The sequence below is a fragment of the Anabrus simplex genome, chromosome 1 (genome assembly GCF_040414725.1).
Source record: "Anabrus simplex isolate iqAnaSimp1 chromosome 1, ASM4041472v1, whole genome shotgun sequence".
In the NCBI taxonomy this organism is placed as follows: domain Eukaryota; kingdom Metazoa; phylum Arthropoda; class Insecta; order Orthoptera; family Tettigoniidae; genus Anabrus; species Anabrus simplex.
Window position 1 is genome coordinate 844,332,334 of NC_090265.1, and position 20,945 is coordinate 844,353,278.

Sequence of the window (20,945 nt, forward strand, 5' to 3'; positions counted from 1 at the left end):
GAACTGAAAGTTGTTTTCACGGGAAACTGACGAAGATTCCCCTGTAAAACTGAATATAAAGTCTCGAGATTTTGAACTCGCGTATCGGTAATTAATGCGGTTTCGCGGTCTAACATGCCCGCCTCCCATCCAGAGGGCCCGGGTTCGATTGCGACAAGGTCAGGCAATTTTACCTGGATATAAGTGTGATTCCAGGTCCACTCAGCCTACGTGATTACCTTTAATTGTGCAGCTATCTAATGGTGAGATGGCGACCCCGATCTACAGAGCGAGGAATATCGGCCGAGGGGATTCCTCGCACTGACCATGTGCACCTCGTAATCTGCAGGCCTTCGGGCTGAACAGCGGTCGCTTGGCAGGCAAAGTCCCACTGGGGCTGTAGTTTGGTTTGGTTTAGGAGTTTTTGTAAGATTATAATTATACATATTTCATTTTTGTGATGTTTAGCCAAATTGTTGATGGTTTTCATTCATTCCCGGATGTTCCGTTTTCCCGTGTTGTACGTTTTATTTTCATGGTCCCTCGAAAAACGGAGAATCGAGGTTTCACTGTACCTTTGTTTGTACAGTACGCATTTTAGATGCTGAACATTGGCTGTCATTATGCCGTCTTTTTTTTTTTTGCGGCTGCACAGTTATTCTTTATTTATGTGGGTTTAATGACCATTAACTTAAAATTGGCATCGTAATACCGAAGAGAACCCGTCGAAAATTTGCCGGCAGTGCCTGTTCCATGCGTCTCTACAATACGATGATCCATCAGGAAAATATTCTTGCTGCCTATAAAACTGTTACTTTTATTCAGCGTCAGATATAACCAGCAACCACTACGTGCACGTCTTGCTTGCCGGGTTTGGCCAACTTCAGGGGCTAGCGATGTATAGGCCTAATCGCGGACGTTGAAGGTCAAGGAAAGAGTATTGTGCCACGGTATGGCCATTCTGCCCTTGAGTTTTTCATGCACGTACCTCACAGTTTCATCTTCGACTTCTTTAAAGCGTCCTTGTCGCATTTTTTGTACAGTACGCGTTTTTTTTAGCTATCTTTGTCTTCACGCTAATGTCAAATATTGGCTTTAGTTAGGCCTATGCACAATTATTCTACATTATCGAATGTTTAATAACCATTAACTTAAAATTGGCATCATAATATCGACGAGAACCCATTGTTAATTTGCCAGCAATACTTGTTCCGTGTATCTTTACAAAACGACTATCCATCACAAAAATGTTCCTCCTATCTATAAAACTTAATTTTACCAAGAGTCAGGTACAGTAGAATTGAATAATTGAAAAAGAGGTTCAACCTATTCAATACATAAGAGAAAGAAATATAGTGATTACATTCTTATTTAATAGTAATTAGAAATGGGACCAGTTTCGACCCTAGTCCAGGTCATCGTCAGCCATTCAAAACATAAAAAACATGAAAAACAATGCATATGAAAAAGTGGTATTCTCCATTCTACTTTGGCGTTCGAGACCACAGCGCATGACCTTGAGTGTGTTGCGCTGATCACCGGGAGCTGGCAGTTTGCTTCTATAAATCTATTCGTCTTCGACTTCAACATATTTATAGATCTTCATATGTTGTTCGATAGTGTTGTGACTTTGTACCTGACGGTGTGTAAAAACTGACCCATTTGACCGTTCTCCACTGTTCATAAACATTGTGAGACTTTACCTATCATTGCGTGTGCCGTACTACCATTTATAATATTACGTACTGTTTTCTTTTAAGTGACTCACAGTTTCTATCCCCATCATCATTTTATATTTCATCTTATACCGATCCAGAGTTCACTTAATCTTTTTCTTTTTCATATGCATTGTTTTTCTTGTTTTTTATGTTTTGAATGGCTGATGATGACCTGGACTAGGGTCGAAGCCGGTCCCATTTCTAATTACTATTAAATAAGAATGTAATCACTACATTTCTTTCTCTTATGTATTGAATAGGTTGAACCTCTTTTTCAATTATTCAATTTTAACGTTAATACTTTCAATACGGAACAATGAAATTTTTATCTTTAAAGGTACAGTAGACGCGTTATAACTCTGCCACTGAGTAGCCATGGCCTTTCTAAGAATTCGAAAGCTCGCAGTTTTGATGCCATTCTACAGATTTGAGAAATGTTTCTGTAGAGGATAATAGAACGTTATTCTCTCTTCATTATTTCCCAAGATCCAGTGACGTTACACAGGCCTTTACAACCGGTTGTCGTAGCTAACGATGTATAATAAAGAGGCGGTCGTTTATTGTCAGTGAATTTTGTGCGTGCGTGCGCGTGCGGAAGTGAAAAGAAGCAGCATGGTTACCGCAGTAGTTTGCCAGTGGTATTCATTACTGTTAGGCCAGGAATGCAAGACAACCCTTGATTCTTTTTGCTTGAAATTCGGAGAAAAAAACGATGTCTTGGATTCGGAGAAATACGGTATCACTTAGAGGCTTCTGTGGCAAACATTTCAAGATTTCTTCTTCAAACGGTGTTGCCTAACCTAACCGTATATGTATAATGAAAACATATTTGTAATGCATGTAGAGAAATGATAACCTCCTCACTAAAAATTTACATGTGAATAGCCTTTCCAAAATGTAACTAGACGCGAGAAAATATGAACTATCCTCTCAAATCAGTGATGTACTCCGCCAAATTGTAAGGTGTATCACATTCTTGCTTAACTTCAGCCTTCATTTTTAACGAGTTAACAACTGCTATTGGCCACGTTATTTATGCGTTAATTACGAAAACGTGTTATGCTCTTTCATTTCGAATTTTCTTTAGATTACAGCAGTCGACGGATATTACTAATCGACTCCAACATCGTCTTCGAATTTCGACGAGAGAGCTTGCAAATGCACATAGTGAGAAAACTATAGCCTACCGTACCGAAGATTATTGATCGCATTTTGTGGCAAACGTGTCAGTTTTCTTATTCAAACAGCATCCGTCACCTATCCTAACTTATGATGAAAACACGCTTCAAGTGCCAGTATTTAACCAGATGCGAGAAAATATAAACTAACCTCTGAAATCATTTATGCACTCTGCCACATCTCGAGGTTATCCCATTTTTACTTAATTGCAGTATTTAGCATTAAAATTAAGTGATCGTTTAGTCAGTCTTTACTTTTAATGAGTTAACAACAGTTATCAGACACGTTATTTACGCATTTATTACGAAAATACTCTCTTTCATTTCGAATTTTCTTTATGGAACAGCAGTCGACGGGTATTACTAATCGACCCCGATATTGCCTTCGAATGTCAACGAGAGAACTTGCTAGTGGAAATAGCGAGGAAACTATACCGAAGGTAATCGATCGCATGTAACATAATCGCTGGGGTGCATAAATATTGGTTACGGGAAAAAATCACGCACGCTTTAGCGCTCGTATTAACGGATGCGTCAGTGATAGGGCTCTCGCTGTAACCGAAGGATAATACACAGTTCAATATAGGAATTTTGAAGGGACAGCAAAAAATTGGCGTTATAGCGGGATTCTCGTTACATGCTGTACTCGCTATAGCGGACTTCTACTGTATGTTTGCTGCCTGAGATATGAGTGTGATCCCTTGTTAATTATCACCATATCTTCGTAAATATAGGTGTTATTACTCCTTTACTCCAGTCATTTGGTATTGATTATTCTTTCCAAATGTACATCTAAATTCCATATTTACTCATGTATTAGAGCCCCCCACCCCCTGGATTTTCAAGACAAAGAAAATGAAAAAAAAAATTCTCGCATGCAAGACCCCTGAACGTAATTCATCGGAGAAGAACAATGATTCTACTTCGAAATGGGTACAAGCCTTACTGCAGCTCTGATGACATCACACAAATTTGCAAATAGTTTTGTCCGTATGCCCCACGGAATGAAAACATGTGTCGAAGTCTTGCGGTACGTCTGTGTTTCGTAGTTAAGAAATGTCCACCTCCGTAGCATAGGCCTTCTGCAGCTCTGATGACGTTGCACAAATAGGTGAATAGTTTTCTTCCGACCTGCACATTGCAAGCACGCTTCAGTCATGTATATATGTCTTTGTTTTGCAGTTAAGAATGTCCGCCAGCGTAATGGTTAGCACAATTAGCTGCCATTCTCGGGAGCCTGAGTTCGATTCCCTGTACCGTACTGCCAGAGATTTACGAATGGCAGGAAGGTTGATATGCTGTAAAAATGGTACATTCAACTCCCCTTCATTGGGGGCCTGTCTAAAAAGAGCTGCACCACCTCAGGATGAGGAAATGAGTTTACTTTAGTTAAGAAATAATCAAAGTTGTTGATATTAATATAGCAGGCGAGATCATTTAATCGTTTAATATCTCGTAACTCGGGCCAATATAGGTTATTTTGGAGAGAAGTAGTTTTAAAACATTATAAAAGCAATCCAATCACAATGATTGTTTTACTTGCCAACATACCTCACAAATAATAATAATAATTTTTTGTCCCCACTTAACGATTTTTGGAGATGCCAAACAAAACATACTATATGTTAATAAGAGAATGGAGACTACGATTGTATGAAATGAAACATTATGAAAATAAAACGCATTACCGCCACATCTGTATATATCCATAAATGCGGAAAACTTTCCTGTTATTTATTTTTAACCTTTCCGTCGTGGGACGTCTGGCACTATCCAGGCACTTGGTAGTATACATAACCTAAACAATCTGGTTTCTCTTATCTCATTTACAGCTGTTTAGGTAAATCCTGATAGTGATGAATGTGGAGAACAAGCATGAAATATACTTAAAGATAAGGGTTTGGCTTTCAATAGTCGCATTTATCCAAAGAACTCTTCCAGTCACTATGTATTACATTCAGAAGTACAACTCATAACATACACTAGTTATCAGCTGGTGGTTTGGCACGCTTTCTACAGCACGGCTTTATTCGAAAGGAGTGGCTTCTGCTACACATATACCAACTGGGAATATCAGAGGCCATCTCCAGAAACCATTAGGAAATAGATTCTCACCATTTGGACTCTATAGTCTGGAACAAAACTATTTTTAAAATTTTTCAAAAAGATGGGACCTTGAATGTTCTCGATGACAGTGCATGGCTGATGAGATGGCAGTAAAGATGATGTCATTTGGAATGACGACATGCCAGTAGCAGGGAAGTTGGCGGTATAAGACAATAATTCAAATGAAAGCAGTGATTAGGTTTACTCGGTTTTACTGTGTGGTAGGCGTACTGCTCAGATGACAGAGACAAATGACTGGCCATTAAGTTCTTTTGTATTGGTATTGCATAATATCCCTTTTCTCTGCGGGGTTGAGTATGAAGTAAAACGAATCTTCTTAGCGAGTTTTTACGACCGTATGCCCTTCTTGATGTCGACTTGATCAGAGGAATTAACGAGATGAAACGAATGACGTGATATGAGTAACAAAAACTGACTATATTTACTTTATATGTAGTCCTAAAAGTTGTGTTCACCATTTATTGTCTTTTTACGTTTAGAAATAATGCCTTCCAACGAAAAAAATCCAGTATAATTCAGATACTTTCATAAGTTTGTTAAAGAATAGTGTAAAATGTTTACATTTATAATTTATAGCTCTTTATAGCCTAGAAGCCATGTGATCACTGCAAAAATGTGAAGTTTTTGCATTTTGGACCCTCCCACCTTACATTTTTGACTATAAAATGGAAAAAAAGGGGGGGGGGTCTAATACGCGAGTAAATACGGTAGCCTGTACAGCCATTGTAGATCAGTGAGTCTAGCTGCTTTTATCATTTCCACACACAGTTTAATTTCATTCAGTCATGCTGATTTTCCCATTTTCATTAGTTTGACAGCAGTTTCCCCCTTTTTAATTGGGATTTCACTCTTGGATTCTGTCTCCTGACAATCAATCTCTACCATCTTTTCCCCATCTCCTTTTGTTGTATTGTTATCTTTCCTTTTTTCCCTTTCACCTGCTTTATATAAACTCTTTTCACTTCCTTCTTAAAAGTCCGTATAGCATCCTTTTACTGCTATACAGTCTGTCTCCATGGCTAAATGATTAGCATACTGCCCTTTGGTCCAGGGGGTCTCAGGTTCGATTCCCGACCTTCATTGGTTAATTCCGATGGCTCAGGGGCTGGGTGTGTGTGCCGTCTTCATCATTAGAATTCATCATAGGTAGGGCCCAATCCTCATTGATGTGCATGTTGCCTAAATGGTTGTCAACTTGAAACACCTGCACGAGGCCTTTTTGAAGGCCACATGCCATTATTATTATTATTATTATTATTATTATTATTATTATTATTATTATTATTATTATTATTATTATCGCTAAACACATCTCTAATCCTAATATCAAATAAGAGAAGTAATTCTGAAATGCCAGACACAGAATAACTTGATTATAAGATTGTCGATATTCAGTCTCCTCGTCTTCAGTGATGAATTTATCAACTATTATTCTGTGAAACATGTTGAGATATTTCATTGACCTGTCTCAGTCCTGGGCTTTGATATCATGAAGGTGATTGACGTAAGAGCAATGCTAGTTATACTATTCCTTATGGAGCCAGTTCCTGTTATGAATGGTGTGAAAATGTCGCTTGTATGGTTGGTTGGCACATGCATTTCGTTGGGCTTGTCAGACTGATATGTGTAGCAACTTCTGGCTTGGTGAGGAAAGCAACAGGAAACTACCTCACTTCTCATTTCCCTAGTATACCTCGTTAGTGATACCTAGGCCATCTCTATGGAAAATTCTAAATTCCCATGGAGGGAATTAGATATTTTTCACCAATAGAGCATGTCAAAAACATATCAGATGTAAGGCTTTTCAGGCGTTTGCTCTATTAACCAGCGTTTCGTCTTAGGTCTGACACTAGACTCGTCAGAGTGGGATGTGTCAGACCCTACCCACTGACGCTGGGTGTATGCAGGTGAGCTTATTTAATTCCATTGTAGAGATTTATCTCCCGTATGCAGTTATCAGACTGTGCCTCATAAATAGGCTTCTGATAAGCCATCTCTGACAGCTGCTGGCAGAGCTGTTGAGGAGCAAACAGACCTCAGGCTGAATACCTGACATACGCGTGAATAAGGGTCATGGGTGAAGAATTTCAGTCAAAAACACTTGTACACTGGGGAACGAGTTGTGTTCTTACATATTTATATTTTTGTGAATAATGTTTTATTTTCCTCTCTTCCAAAATATAGTTGTGAAACAGTAAGATATTCTATTCAGTTTTTATGAATAGTGAAAAATACATTTCTATATTAGTAGATAATTAATTTTAAAATTGCATCTTTTGTGTTTACAGATTGTATGATAGTGAGTGAAGGAGCCAATACAATGGACATTGGGCGAACCATTCTGCTGAACACTTTACCAAGGCACAGACTCGATGCAGGTAATTTCAACATTACCTACTGTTATATCTGAGTTTACTTTTTCATGAAAAATTTAAAACATTATAGCCACTTCTTTAACTCAATCTTGTTGCGACTTACATCAGATGTTAAAATAACAAGAAGTTCTACACAAACAAAAGGATTACATTAAATGTACAACCTGTGAAAATACAATCTTTATATTTGGTAATAAAAAAAGAATCTTTAAAAAAATTAATAATTTAGAGACATAGTGAAGGAGTACACTTGTCATATACTAGAAGAGGAATGGTGGAAAGATCGAGTAAGGTGGAGGGCTTTGGTACACCACCCTACCCAGAGAGAATCTGGAAAAGGGAATGGATGAAGAAGGAGAAGAAAGAAGAAGAAGTGAAGGAGTATTAAGTATATTTTGAAGCTCATTAGGAATAGTGAGGCACTTTTGCCATTCGTTTTACAGTTTTCATTCAGCAGCTATGTGCTTAAATGGTGAGTTACATACATTGCAGATAGTGTGTTGTTCCTTTCATAGAAGATAACTATGGTTCAGCTTTGAGTGTTCTATCCTCAGTCCTGACATTCAAATCTGATCCTGCCTGCTAAAGTTCTTAGCTGGATACTGTGTTATGGAACTGGATGCTATTTCATGAAATTTGCTTCTTGAAATGGCTGGTTTGTCCATCTTCCATTGTTGACATAACAATATTTTAACATATGTGATTATGTTTCTGTGTGGTATTGGTATTGTTGGGTCACTCAGAGGATGCCTTGTAGCCTCTTTCACTGCCTGATCTCAGCAGACTCGTTACTTCTGATTCCATTGTGTGAAGGTATCCACATTACGTTAACATGTTTTCCTGCATTCTTTTTTTTTTTTTTTTTTTGAGTCAAGAACTGAATTTCCTTGGTGAGAATAAGGGCCAATGAGGAGTTTTTAATTGAAATTGAATTTTGGAGACAGAACAAATTACAAATTAATTGGAATAGTTCATAGAATCTGTAGCATAGCCTGTTTCAATGCAAAGAGTTCATTAGAAAAGACACTGTAGAAGTCAGGCAGTCTAAAGAGCATGCTATGATTAAGGTATATTATGGCACAACCATTTCTTTCATTGCATTTTGATGCATCATTAAAAATTATTGTGTTTTGGGGGGTCTACCACAAATCTCATTATTAGGGCTCGGATGTTTAAGACCAAAAAATAGCCCAAATAAGCAAGCAAATATGACGTCAAAAGTGACTAAATATGATGTAAAAATTACAAAATATGACCCAAAAATGATTAATCTAAATATATCCATTTTAAAATAAGTTATAAATCGAAACTGCAATTCCTTTGATACGTATTTGTTAACTAAATTCTTTATTCTTACTTTCAAATCAATGTTCTGAATATGCATGTTTAGCAGTTATTCACAGTCTATTGTCCTCGATTCACTTGTCAAACATTTGTGAATACATACCTATAAAGTACTAAGTTTGCTAAGATTATCAGATCACACAAATTTTAAAAGGCAAAACATGTTTGCACCCTTCATTGTAGGTTTGAAATACGAGAAAACTAGTAATCAATCTATTTTTAAAGAAATATTTTGGAACGTTTAAGCCCAGATTACATTAATACTATTCAAATGCGTTAAAGTTTAAATTGAGCACCACGAAACAAATTAAGTAGATTTTTGTCGATACATTATGGTAGTTGCAAGTGACTAATCTCATGTTTTAATCCATATTGAAATCTGTTGATATACAGTAACAGAGTTTTATTATGAATCCACCTGTTCAATACATAATGTTCAATACATAATGTATTGAACAGGTGGATTTGATGCATCATTATAAATTCTGTGTTTTGGGGGGGGTCTACCACAAATCTCATTATTAGGGCTCGGATGTTTAAGACCAAAAAATAGCCCACAGTGTTTCAATACATAATGTATTGAACAGGTGGATTCATAATAAAACTTTGTTATTGTATATCAACATTATTGTAGGGCAGCAGGGAAAATGGTGCAAACTTACATAACTTTTTCATTCTTTTCTGTGGGTGGTATTGAAGTATGTGGCAAGATTCATCTTCAAAGCATCAGGCGCGAAAGACCTCCGATTATCACTTAACACATTCTTGTAAGAAGGGAAGCTCCTTTTTACGTCACAAGACATTATTAGTGCACATTTAAATAATGTTAAATCACTGCTGTCGATTATGTACTAGTCTTGAAATGTACTGGTACCTTCTCCTCTAAGAACATTTATCTTGCACACACAGCAAAAACCGTCACTTGGATTAAGCCCATTTTGAAGTTTCCGTTTACACTAACGCCAACTATTCCATGTGATTGTTGTGCTGAAAGTTCAATACTTCTCACAGTTTTAATACTTGCATGAATTTCTAAGCTACCAACTTCTAAACAAGCAATTGCACTCGATATAATTTCAGAGTTCGACTTAATATACGCCAGACTTTCTGACAAACTGTTGGAAAACAATTCCTGTGCAATTTTCATAGAAGAGGCAGAGTATTCCACTTGTATTAACTACAGATGTGATACAGAAAAGCAGTTTTGTGAATACGAGTTCTCATTCGGAGAGTTGACGATGATTTTACACAGCTACAGCTATCCCCAAACCACCGAAATATGACGTTTCTACAAAAATAGTTCAAAATATGACCTTATGACAAAAAGTAGCCAAAATATGCATTTATATGACAAAAATCATTTAATTGTGACGATAATCACCCGATTTGCACCAAAATTCAATCAGGCAAGAAAATAGAGACAAAGAAAAAATATGTCTTTTCCTAAACATCCGAGCCCTACTCATTATAAATAATTGTTGATAAACAGATTTATATGTCTGATGTTTAGCATTGTTGATTAGTTCCAGGTAGATTGTAGGCAGACTTAACTTTCCAAGGAGGAGGTGCAAGAGATCGGTCAGTGTGTAATGTAGGGAAAATAGTAAGGCTCTGCTCTTTAACCCTACAAGTGACACCTTTATATTCAGTAGTGCCAGCACATAAACCTGCAATTTGTAGCCTATGGATTAAATGCTAACCGTTACCACAATCTTTTTTTCTGAAAATTATGTTACATATATGAATTTTTAGAGCAAATTCTGTTGTTTAATTTTTTCTAGGCCATACATTATTCAGGAAATGGAAAGACCTAACAATCACATGTGTCTTACATCAGTAGATGTCACCTGAGGTATCTTTATCGCGACTGTTGGTACTTGTAGGGTTAAGGTATTTGATACCCTAAATAGTTTTTTGTTGTGTTAGTATTTTCAACCTTTTATTTATTATTTATTTATATATTTTACGCCCACATTGGAGCACTTAAATCAATACATTTGAGTTAATTTCTTCTTTTTCTTCTCCCAGAACTTTCTCATCCTCTCCGACCTGGAAGCCCTTTGTGTGTCCAATGAAGTATATTGTTTCTATTCCATTGTTTTTAGTTTGAGACTTATGCTTTTGTTCTTCAAAATCCTCTTCTCTTTTCTGTCTTTTATTTGTTGCCGAGTTATACCCAATTCTTTGAACTTCTTTGAACCAATTATTATTGATTTTATTTTTCAAAAAGTAATCAAATAGTTTTCATTGAAAAACGAAATAAAATTTGAAACAATTCAAAACTCAAGGCAAAATTGCTAGAAGAACACTTATCTAAGTTTTAAAATGTAATATATACGAATTGTTCTTTGATATGTTCTCAGTCACTAGTAAAAGTTCGGTTGGAATATTTGCAGAACTAAGGTCACAATAGGAAATAATATGAGTAGACATGTAAAACAGGAAGTTTGGATAGGTTAAGTTGTACATCATCCTTGGAGTCACGCAATCACCTTTTTTCCGGCATTTGAGTATGCTCTGGCTCACTACCTCTGTCACTACTTGTGTTATTACTATTAGTTTCACCATGTTCCATATCACTAAAATCCCTTTCTTCATCTATTAATTCCGCAATAAGATCAATATTGCCATCTCAAGTCGCCATCTTAATCACATGTAAACATTGAAAATCCAAAGCAAAGAGGATACATAACATGGAATACTTACATAGATATGGAACTCCATACGGCAGTAAAAGTTAACTTCAAACTATGCTTGACAACTTAATGTGTGTCTTATGTATCTTCATCGCGACTTTTATGAACATCAATTTTTTAATCCTGGCACTACAGACAGGCATACAATGTTGGCTCTTGTAGGGTTAAGGTATTTGATATCCTAAATAATTCTTTGTCTTCTTAGTATTTTCATCCTTTCAAGTGTTGGCTGTCACTTTTCTTTATAAACAGAGCAGAACTGAACCAAAACAAACCACACCATTTGTTTAGAACCATAATCACTCTGATCTGTAATATGCTAGTCAATAACCCAGTCTAAAAATATTGGTTCTGAAATTTAATTATTAGTTGTCAGAAGAACTGTTTTTTCTGTCCTGGCAAATGGAAATGTCCTATAAAATAAAAGAAACCTCCATTCTGAATATCTTTTCTATCTCAACAGATATTTATAGTAAAGTCACTAACGCTTCGTTTAAGTTGTTTATTAGTTTAATTTTTACAATCATGAATTCTCTTTCTTTGAAATTTTGGATCTTATTTCTCATGCAAGTTAGATACCTAAATACCAGGTGGTAACGGGTGCGCAGCTGCGAGCTTGCATCCAGAAGGTAGTGTGTTTGAATCCCACTGTCAGCAGCCCTGACGATGGTTTTCCGTGGTTTCCCATTTTCACACCAGGCAAATGCTGGGGCTGTACCTTAATAAAGGCCACAGCCACTTCCTTCCCACTCCTGGGCCTTTTCTATCGCATCATCACCAGTTAAGTAAATTGCAAAACAAAAAAATAAAATAAAAAGAGATACCTAAGTTCTTAATTTCTCCAAAAGAATCCCTTTACATATTCATAGTTTCTCATATATATGTTGCTAAGGAAGAGTGCATTCATTGTTTGTCATATTAATAGATTTTGTCTGGAAGTACTCAATAAAATTACAAGCCAAATCTTGTAAAATAAGAGTTTTGTCTGTACATTGCTCAGAATTTAAAAAGAATGGTATTTCTGTATCAGTTATGTCCACAGTAACAAGGAAATTCACTTTTTAATTTTCCGTAATGTCTGTCTGTCTGTCTGTCTGTCTGTCTGTCTGTCTGTCTGTCTGTCTGTCTGTCTGTCTGTCTGTCTGTAATTCTTAAATATTTATGTTATTAGTGGTCCTGTCGATAAATACTACATAACTAAAGTCATATAGTATTAAATTTTCCATCATTTATGTCTTATATATTTTTACCGTCCCGGCTATGATAACAGAGATATTCATGAATTTGGATTTTTGTTGCTTAAGTCCACATCAGCGCCGAGTCAACGAGAAAATAGGCGAACGGAATTTAATGAAAATCAGTATACGAAGGTGGGAATAAGAAACTACAGTCTACGCTATAAATAATTCTATAAGATGCCCTAATATCACAGAGTCAAAAGAAAACTAAGTGTGAAGGCCTTGTCGTACGTACGACGCTGTAACTGGTGTAAAACTTTCAATTATTACGTTTAATATATCTCAATTATAGTTTATTTAAGGCTAAATTATCTTTTATTAAATGTGAAATATGATTAATATATGATTTCCCTGTAAATACGTAGTATAGAATTGTATAACCTCAAATACGTATTGTGTATAACCTCAAAATCTATAGAGTCGAAAGCAGTAGAAAATTCCATAATGTTCGTATGTTAGACTTATTGTACTATAATTTGGTATATATGAAGGGTTCTGGAAACTTACGGCAAGGTTTTATTACATGTTATAATTCTCATGTTAGGTCCGTATTGAAATGTACGTAAATACAAAGTATGTTACAAGTGTTTTATTATCCAGATACATTTAGAGACATTACGAATGTTGTAGATATTTCCATGTACATTTTTAAATAGGAAAGGAATGTCCGAGTACACATTCGATGTTTCGAGTGTGTTCCCTTAGAGTGTTGTAAGAACTCTTCCAGAAGTCGATCATTCTAGATGGTTGATCGAGTAGTATAAATATCGAGCTGTCAGTCAGTGAAGTTAGTTCTAAGTTCTTAGTTCTTAGGACTCAGGCAAGTGATGGACTGGGAATGACTGTTGGGCTCCGAGGTGGAGTCAGAGTATTGGACTCGAGTGAGTGAGGTGGGGAATTCAGGAGAGTGCACGAGTCAGTGTTGTTGATATCTGTACTGGTCAGAATCGACTTCAGGGCACTCCGCTATTGAGTGTTATATATAGTGTCATATGCGACTGTATAATTGTGTGTTGTGACATACAGTGTGAATAAAGTAAATTATATAAGGAAATGAACGTGTTCTCGTGTAATATTTATTTACGTAAAATACAATCACATCGCGGAACGATAGCCTACAATATAGAAAGCTCATAAAATAACAGTACATTGACCATTGTTTGTTGTGATATGATTTGTGTCTTCTGTTCCACTCATCTCCGATAGATGGGATTACTGTTGCGTACCGAGTATTTTTTAATTTGCTTTACGTCGCATGTCTTATGGTGACGATGGGATAGGAAAGGGCTAGGAGTGGGAAGGAAGTGCCCGTGGCCTTAATTAAGGTACAGCCCCAGCATTTGCCTGGTGTGAAAATGGGAAACCACAGAAAACCATCTTCAGGGCTGCCGACAGTGGGGTTTGAACCCACTATCTCCCGAATACTGAATACTGGTCGCACTTAAGCGACTGCAGCTAGCAAGCTTGGTAGGATATTCCTTAAGAATGGCTGAATATTTGTTATGAGGTTCTGACACGAGTATACTTTCTGGGGTTGAATTCTGTGCTGAAGTTGCGATTGTTGAAAAGTAGGTAGTACTATCAATGAGGTGTTTGTTTGATGTCAACTAGCAATGCGTAGTCATTGAGGAAATCGGTACCAAGAAGTGGTTGTTGGACATCAGCGATAGAGAATGGCCAGTGGATGAATGTCTCAAACCTAAATCAACTTTGATTAAACGTTCACTGTAAGTTTGAATGGGTGTTCCATTTGCACCATATAGAATTTGTTTAGAAGTCCTGTGTTTGTCTTGAACAGCAGGGTGAATCACAGATATATCCGCTCCTGTATCCACCAAAAAACGTGTACCAGTAGAACGGTCAGTGATATATAAGCGGCGAGAAGTAATTTGGCCCACATCACTATGGTGCTGCATATAACGAGGAACCTAAGCATTTCCCGAAGCAGAAGGAAGCTGTGCACTAAAGGAGTATGGTGCGACACATTTTTTTGCCTTTTCATGGTATTTGAAATTATACCAACATAATATACCATCTGGTTGTTGTGTTTGACGATGAGATGAACGTGATCTTGGACGAGAACAGAATCGATTTTCATTCTCAAGCATACTGTTGATTGATAGTGACATTCGTTTGATTTGTGCCTCTAAACTGGAGATCCGATTTAGTTGTGGCAAAGATGATTCTGTAATAGATGAGGTTGACTGTACGTCAGATATGCAAGATGTGGGGTTAGAATAATCTAATATGCGGTCAGCCATAATAGCCATATTGTCTAGTGTGTCATTTGATGGGGCTAATATAGATCTTATGTTTCAGGGTAATCGTTGCAAGAAAATTGTGCGAAAAAAGTTATCCTTTACTTGGCTTCCAGCGAGGACACTCGTTTCTCTTAACAGTTGACTGGGTTTCTTGTCCCCTAGTTCAAGTTCTGTTAAGAGTTTTGTAACCTTCCGTCTTCAGATTCCTCAAATTCTCCTATTAGGCGTGTTTTAAGGTCTGTGAAAGGTGTGTTAGAGGTTTGGTTATGAAATCACTCAATAGTTCTGCAATGTCTGGTTCAAATGAGCTTATAACGTAATTAAATTTTGTAAGCTCAGCAGTGATACGAGTGGTAGCGAATTGAGCTTCTATTTGGACTAACCAGATTCTAACGTTTTTACGCCATATAGGCGGAATTTTAACTGCAACTTGCACTATTTGTTCATTGTCTGTATGCATGTTGTCATGTGGCATTGCAGTATTTGTGGTTTCATTGGTTGACATGACAATAATATACATATGGAATAATATTAGATACACACTATCTACACTGCACTGGTACCCTACGATAAACGTTGGGGTCACCACTATGGATATTTAATTCCATATTGAGTTGTACAGATTTAATTAAAACTCTTCACTAGCTTACAAATTAGTTACCATTTTAAAGAACTTCTTTTTAGAACAATAACAAAAATAATAAAACGCTTTTTAGAGAACTAATGGAAAGAGATATAAGTAACTGGAAAATGTAAATTGTGAGACAAGAAGAATTTACATCACAGAATTGTTTTCCTTTCTTGGACAGAAATACATTTATCTTCTTTCTCCATGTCACTACCAGGCATCACCCACTATTAAGGCTCAAAGTGGTTATAACACGCTACTACTGACTACGTGTACGGTATTAAATTTCACAGCCGAAATTCTGCACTATACTATATACTGAGCTGACTGCAAGTATGTGATCTGTTGGGATGTGGAAACAGAACTGTTGTTGAAAGCAACACCATCCAGGAACATAAATATGAGGCAGTAATGTCTGCAGAAGTGAGTTTAAAAATTAGAGGAAATAATGCCAAAATCATGTTGTTAAAGTTGGAAAAAGAATATTATTGTGGTTCAAATACCTCAGAGGAATAATAACAAATAACCTAATTGAAAAAACCTCAGTCTAGATAAGAACAAACAGGCTGGCAAAAGCACAAAAGTTAACCTGGGACAAAGAAAGAAAAAAGCCTATCCATAAATGCAAAACTAAAACAGAACAACACAGTTATAAAACTGGAATCCACACATGCAGCAGAAACACTCTTCCACTTGAATGAACAATCAAAGACCAACAGAATCAAGAAGATTGAAAGAAGAATGGGAAGAACCTGCATCAAGAAAAAATACCTGAAAGATGGTCATTGGTGGATAGTGCCCAACAAAGTCCTGTACAAAGAGTACTCCGTTTCGATTCTTCGTCACCATTTATATGGAGTTCATGCCATTTAACATGGTTAATTGTAACCTATCATTTTTTTAAACATTAATCTTTTTATCTTCCCTCAAAATTGTTATTGTGTATTATTCTGTGTCTTATGGCAAATCTAGGGTGTCCTGGATCAGACTAAATAAATAAATAATAAGAGAAGACTGGGATTCTTTGGACACATAATATGCAGGATTGGATACTTCTAAAAGAACTGGTACAGTATAATCTCAATTCAAAAAATACCTCAACAGGATGTAGATGGATCAGAGAAATAAGAGAATATCTGAAGGAAATTGGCCTTACACCTGAAAACCACAGATAAAATTAAACAAAAACAGGTCAAACATCTGCTTCACACTCACAAGAAAGAAACTCACAACATGAATAGTTTCAACATCAGAAAGGACACGGAAATCGGAACATATGAATTAACAAGAACAGCTGCCCGTCTTCCCTCCCGTCAATCGCCTCCTTGTGTAAACAAAGTGACATCACCTTCTTACACAAGTCCCTCACAGGGGCCATTCACCTTTCACCATTCCCTCGACTCTCCTCATCTTACAGCTCCGTCCGTAGAGGCAAAGGGGTGTGTCTTATACCCCCCTTTGCGCGAACTGAGTTCTACAAACTGGGTTTTTTTGCTCGTTCAGCGCGGCTTTGGAATTATCTACCCGCCAACATTAAATGTAGAAAAGTAAATATAGTTAAATGTTATTTTAGGAAGCATATACGGTGAGAAAATGCATGTGAATAGGTGGAAGAATGAACGAGGGAGTGAAAGGTTGTATAAATGTGAAATATGTATATATTAGGCTATACTTTGTTACGTTACCTGTAAATAGTGTATATGACTGTTTTACTTTAGGATTTAGGTAACTATTTCAAAGGTCAGGGGGCACTGCGTGTAGGGGGCTTGTCCTTTTCCCCTGGCCTTCCATAGATACTGTAAAGATTTATGGTAAATAAATAATGAATGAATGAATATGAGAAAGTACTGGGAGGACTGCAAGGCCCGAACAGTCCCTTCGAAGAGACTTCGATAATAGACTGACTAAAGTGATCATATGTGGTCATAAAAGTGAGAGAATGATAATAATAATAATAATAATAATAATAATAATAATGGAATATTATGTAATTGGAAGGAAAACTTAAATTATGTGAATATAAACTTGAGATTTTACGTTATTTTAAAACAAAGTGTGAACATTTCAGATAATGAAGTTGTGTTTTTGAGATAGTAATGGTGAATAATTATTCACTGTTTCTCTTTAATAATTAACCATAACTATTTATTGTTTGTTTTTTAGGTACATTTGGTACCATGGGTGTTGGTCTTGGATTTGGCATTGCTGCTGCTCTGTGGTGCCGTGACTACGCCCCTTCAAACAAAGTTATATGTGTGGAAGGTGATTCTGCTTTTGGCTTCTCAGGAATGGAACTGGAGACAATGTTTAGGTATGGAGTGATTTTCATTACAACCTCTCTTTTCATTTCCTCTGTTGGTCTTGTTGAAATATAGAAAATCAAGACTAGATTTTTTTTTGACTGAATATGTATTTCAAAGATATGAGCTTCATCTCATCTCTGTGAATATGCATTTGTTCATTAAATATACTCCACTGACGTGGACCTATTAATGTTTGCATGTAAGACTAATTACTAGGCATAGTGAAACAATTATTAAAGAGAAAAGCAAGGCAGCTGTAGTAACACGAAAGGAGAGGAATGGAAGAGGGTGTGTGAAAGTAAATGGTCAGCCACTGGTATTAATGAAGTTCACACTCACTTAGGATGACAGATAACAGAAGCTGGTGGGGGGAAAAGCCATGAAATTAGTAATGGAAGGGTTCTTTCATAGCATAAGAGGACTGGCATGCCAAATGATGTACCATCGGAATGCAGAAGCAGCGCTACAGAAAGCCTGCTATATTACTAGCAATATTTGTGAATATTTCTTAACTAAAGTAAGTAAACTTGTGCTTCATCCCGAGGTACTATATTACCACATATCAACCTTCCTGCCATTCTTAAATCTCTAGCAGTACCAGAAATTGAACTGAGGCCCTGAGAACTGCAGCTAATTGTATTAACCATTACACTGTGAAGGTGGTCATTATTAACTACAAGAACAGACACATCACGTAAGCACATAACTGATGCATGTTTACAATGTGTGGGATGGACATATGAAACTTTTCACCTATTTATGTGACATCATTGGAACTACGGTGCGCTACGGAGGTGGCTGTCTTAACTATGAAACGCAGAAGTACCGGATGACTTTGATGCGTGCATGCATTGCTCAGGTTGGACGGATGAAACTTGTCACCTATTTGTGTGATGTCATCGGAGCTGCAGTATGGCCGTACCTGCTATGAACTGTAAGTGATTTGCTTCAAGCATGAAGAAGCCTTCTAACACCATCTGTTGAATTTTATAATGAACTACTTATATCATTGAATCAATCGCTAGGTAAGCCAAATGTCATTTTCCGCACCCTATATCATGACTAGAGACGGGAATTTGCCTATTTTATTCCTGTGTTCAGAAACATAGGCTTTTGAGATATAAATCCGTTTTAGGTCCCTTCAAGCTAGATTTCGTTGGTTTTATTGTGCCTAATAATGCCTATTTCAGGGGTTTGTGCCTAATATAATTGCCAATTTGATACCTTTTGAATCTATTTTAAGGAAGCTGATTTTCTTCCGGTGCATTATATTGTAACTGATGTGCTTGACAGTATTATCTTCTCATTTCTCAAGATCTGTTTACCCCACAAACAAAAATGGGAATTCTCGGAAGTCACCAGAAATAGTTTTTGGGAAATTTCCGTCAGGAGAAACAAGGAACAATTTGACCTCGAAGCCTTCAACCACTCCAACCTTCTAAGACATATACAAGAACCAATCAACCTCGAACTACATTGCACAACCCATATCCCTTATACCTCCTCATTGATGTGAACTGTTGTACGCGTACGCTATATCTTCAGAACGTGTTGTGATTTATTGTGAAGAAGTGTATCTGTGGCACTGCCCAAATTGGTGAATTGGCTGTGCGCTTAGGGGCGCGCAGCTGTGAGCTTGCATCCGGGAGATAGTGGGTTCGAGCCTCACTGTCGGCAGCCCTGAGGAGGGTTTTCTGTGGTTTCCCATTTTCACACCAGGCAAATGCTGGGGCTGTAGCTTAATTAAGGCCATGATCACTTCCTTCCCACTCCTAGGCCATTCCCATCCCATCGTCACCATAAGACCTATCTGTGTCGGCGTGATGTAAAAAAAAATTGTAATTGCATAGAAAAATCGTCGTTCTACTGGCTGAAGCGGTGGATCACAGGGGATCCCATTTTCACTACAGATGGAAGGGTAGTCTTCAGCCAAGCTTGCTGTAGGGAGGTAAGTTCGTTTGTTTCTTTTATCCTTTTTTGTTACTGAACTACGATCGCATTCATTGTAGTATTTATGGGTCTATTAATTTACGTATTGTGGGAAGTTATTTTGTTGCAATGCTGTATTAGTCGTGAACTTTCAATAATTTATATTGCTGAAATGTAAATAATCATTAAATTACTGAACAAGGAGTTAGAACGCCGGTGGTCTCTTGTCACAGAGTAGATGAAAATAAAAATTGGTATTTTGAACTCTGATTCATTTCCTGTGAAAATAGTGTTTTATGACTGAAATATTTTCTTTCTTTCTTAATCTGTTTACCCTCCTGGGTAGGTTTTTCTCTCGGACTCAGCGAACGATCACACCTCTACCGTCTCAAGGGCAGTGTCCTGGAGCGTGAGACTTTGGGTCGGGGAATACAACTGGGGAGAAGGACTAGTACAACGCCCAGACGGCCTCACCTTCTATGCTGAACAGAGGCCTTGTGAAGGCATGGGAATATTGGAAGGAGCACACAAAGAAGAGGGAAGGAAGTGGCCACGTCCTTAAGTTAGGTACCATCCCGGCATTTTTCTGGAGGAGAAGTGGGAAATCACAGAAAATCATTTCAAGGATGGCTGAGGTGGTAATCGAACCCACCTCTACTCAGTTGACCTCCCAAGGCTGAGTGGACCCCGTTCCAGCCCTAGTGCCACTTTTCAAATTTCGTGGCAGAGCCAGGAATTGAACCCAGGCCTCCGTGGGTCGCGGCTAATCACGCTAACAACTACACCACAGAAGCGGACTACAACTGAAATGTAGTTTTTAAAAATCGTGAGTAACTTTCACCAGTGCTGTGTGTAGGCTCTAGTGAGAAGCCTCCATGGTTCAGGCGGCAGCACGTCGGCCTCTCTCAGCTGGGTTCCATGGTTCAAATACTGGTCACTTCGTGTGAGATATGTGCTGGACAAAGTGGAGGCGGGAAAGGTTTTTCTCCAGGTACTCCGGTTTATCCTGTCATCTTTCATTCCAGCAACACTCTCCAATATCATTTCATTTCATTTGTCAGTCATTAATCATTGCCCCAGGGGAGTGCGACAGGCCTCGGCAGCTAGCACAATTCCTATCCTCGCCGCAAGATAGGGGCTTCATTCATTCCATCCCTGACCTGGTCAAT

General features: G+C 37.5%; 1 protein-coding gene across 2 annotated transcripts in view; it reads left to right on the forward strand.

Moving 5' to 3' along the window:
* The window catches only part of Hacl (2-hydroxyacyl-CoA lyase), a 115,181-nt gene that overhangs the window by 82,728 nt on the left and 11,508 nt on the right, over window positions 1–20,945 (forward strand). For both annotated transcript variants that reach the window (XM_067136416.2, XM_067136417.2), the window contains 2 exons: window positions 7,291–7,380; window positions 17,708–17,855. In XM_067136416.2, the coding sequence (XP_066992517.2) occupies window positions 7,291–7,380; window positions 17,708–17,855 (238 nt within the window). The remainder of the gene's footprint in view (window positions 1–7,290; window positions 7,381–17,707; window positions 17,856–20,945) is intronic.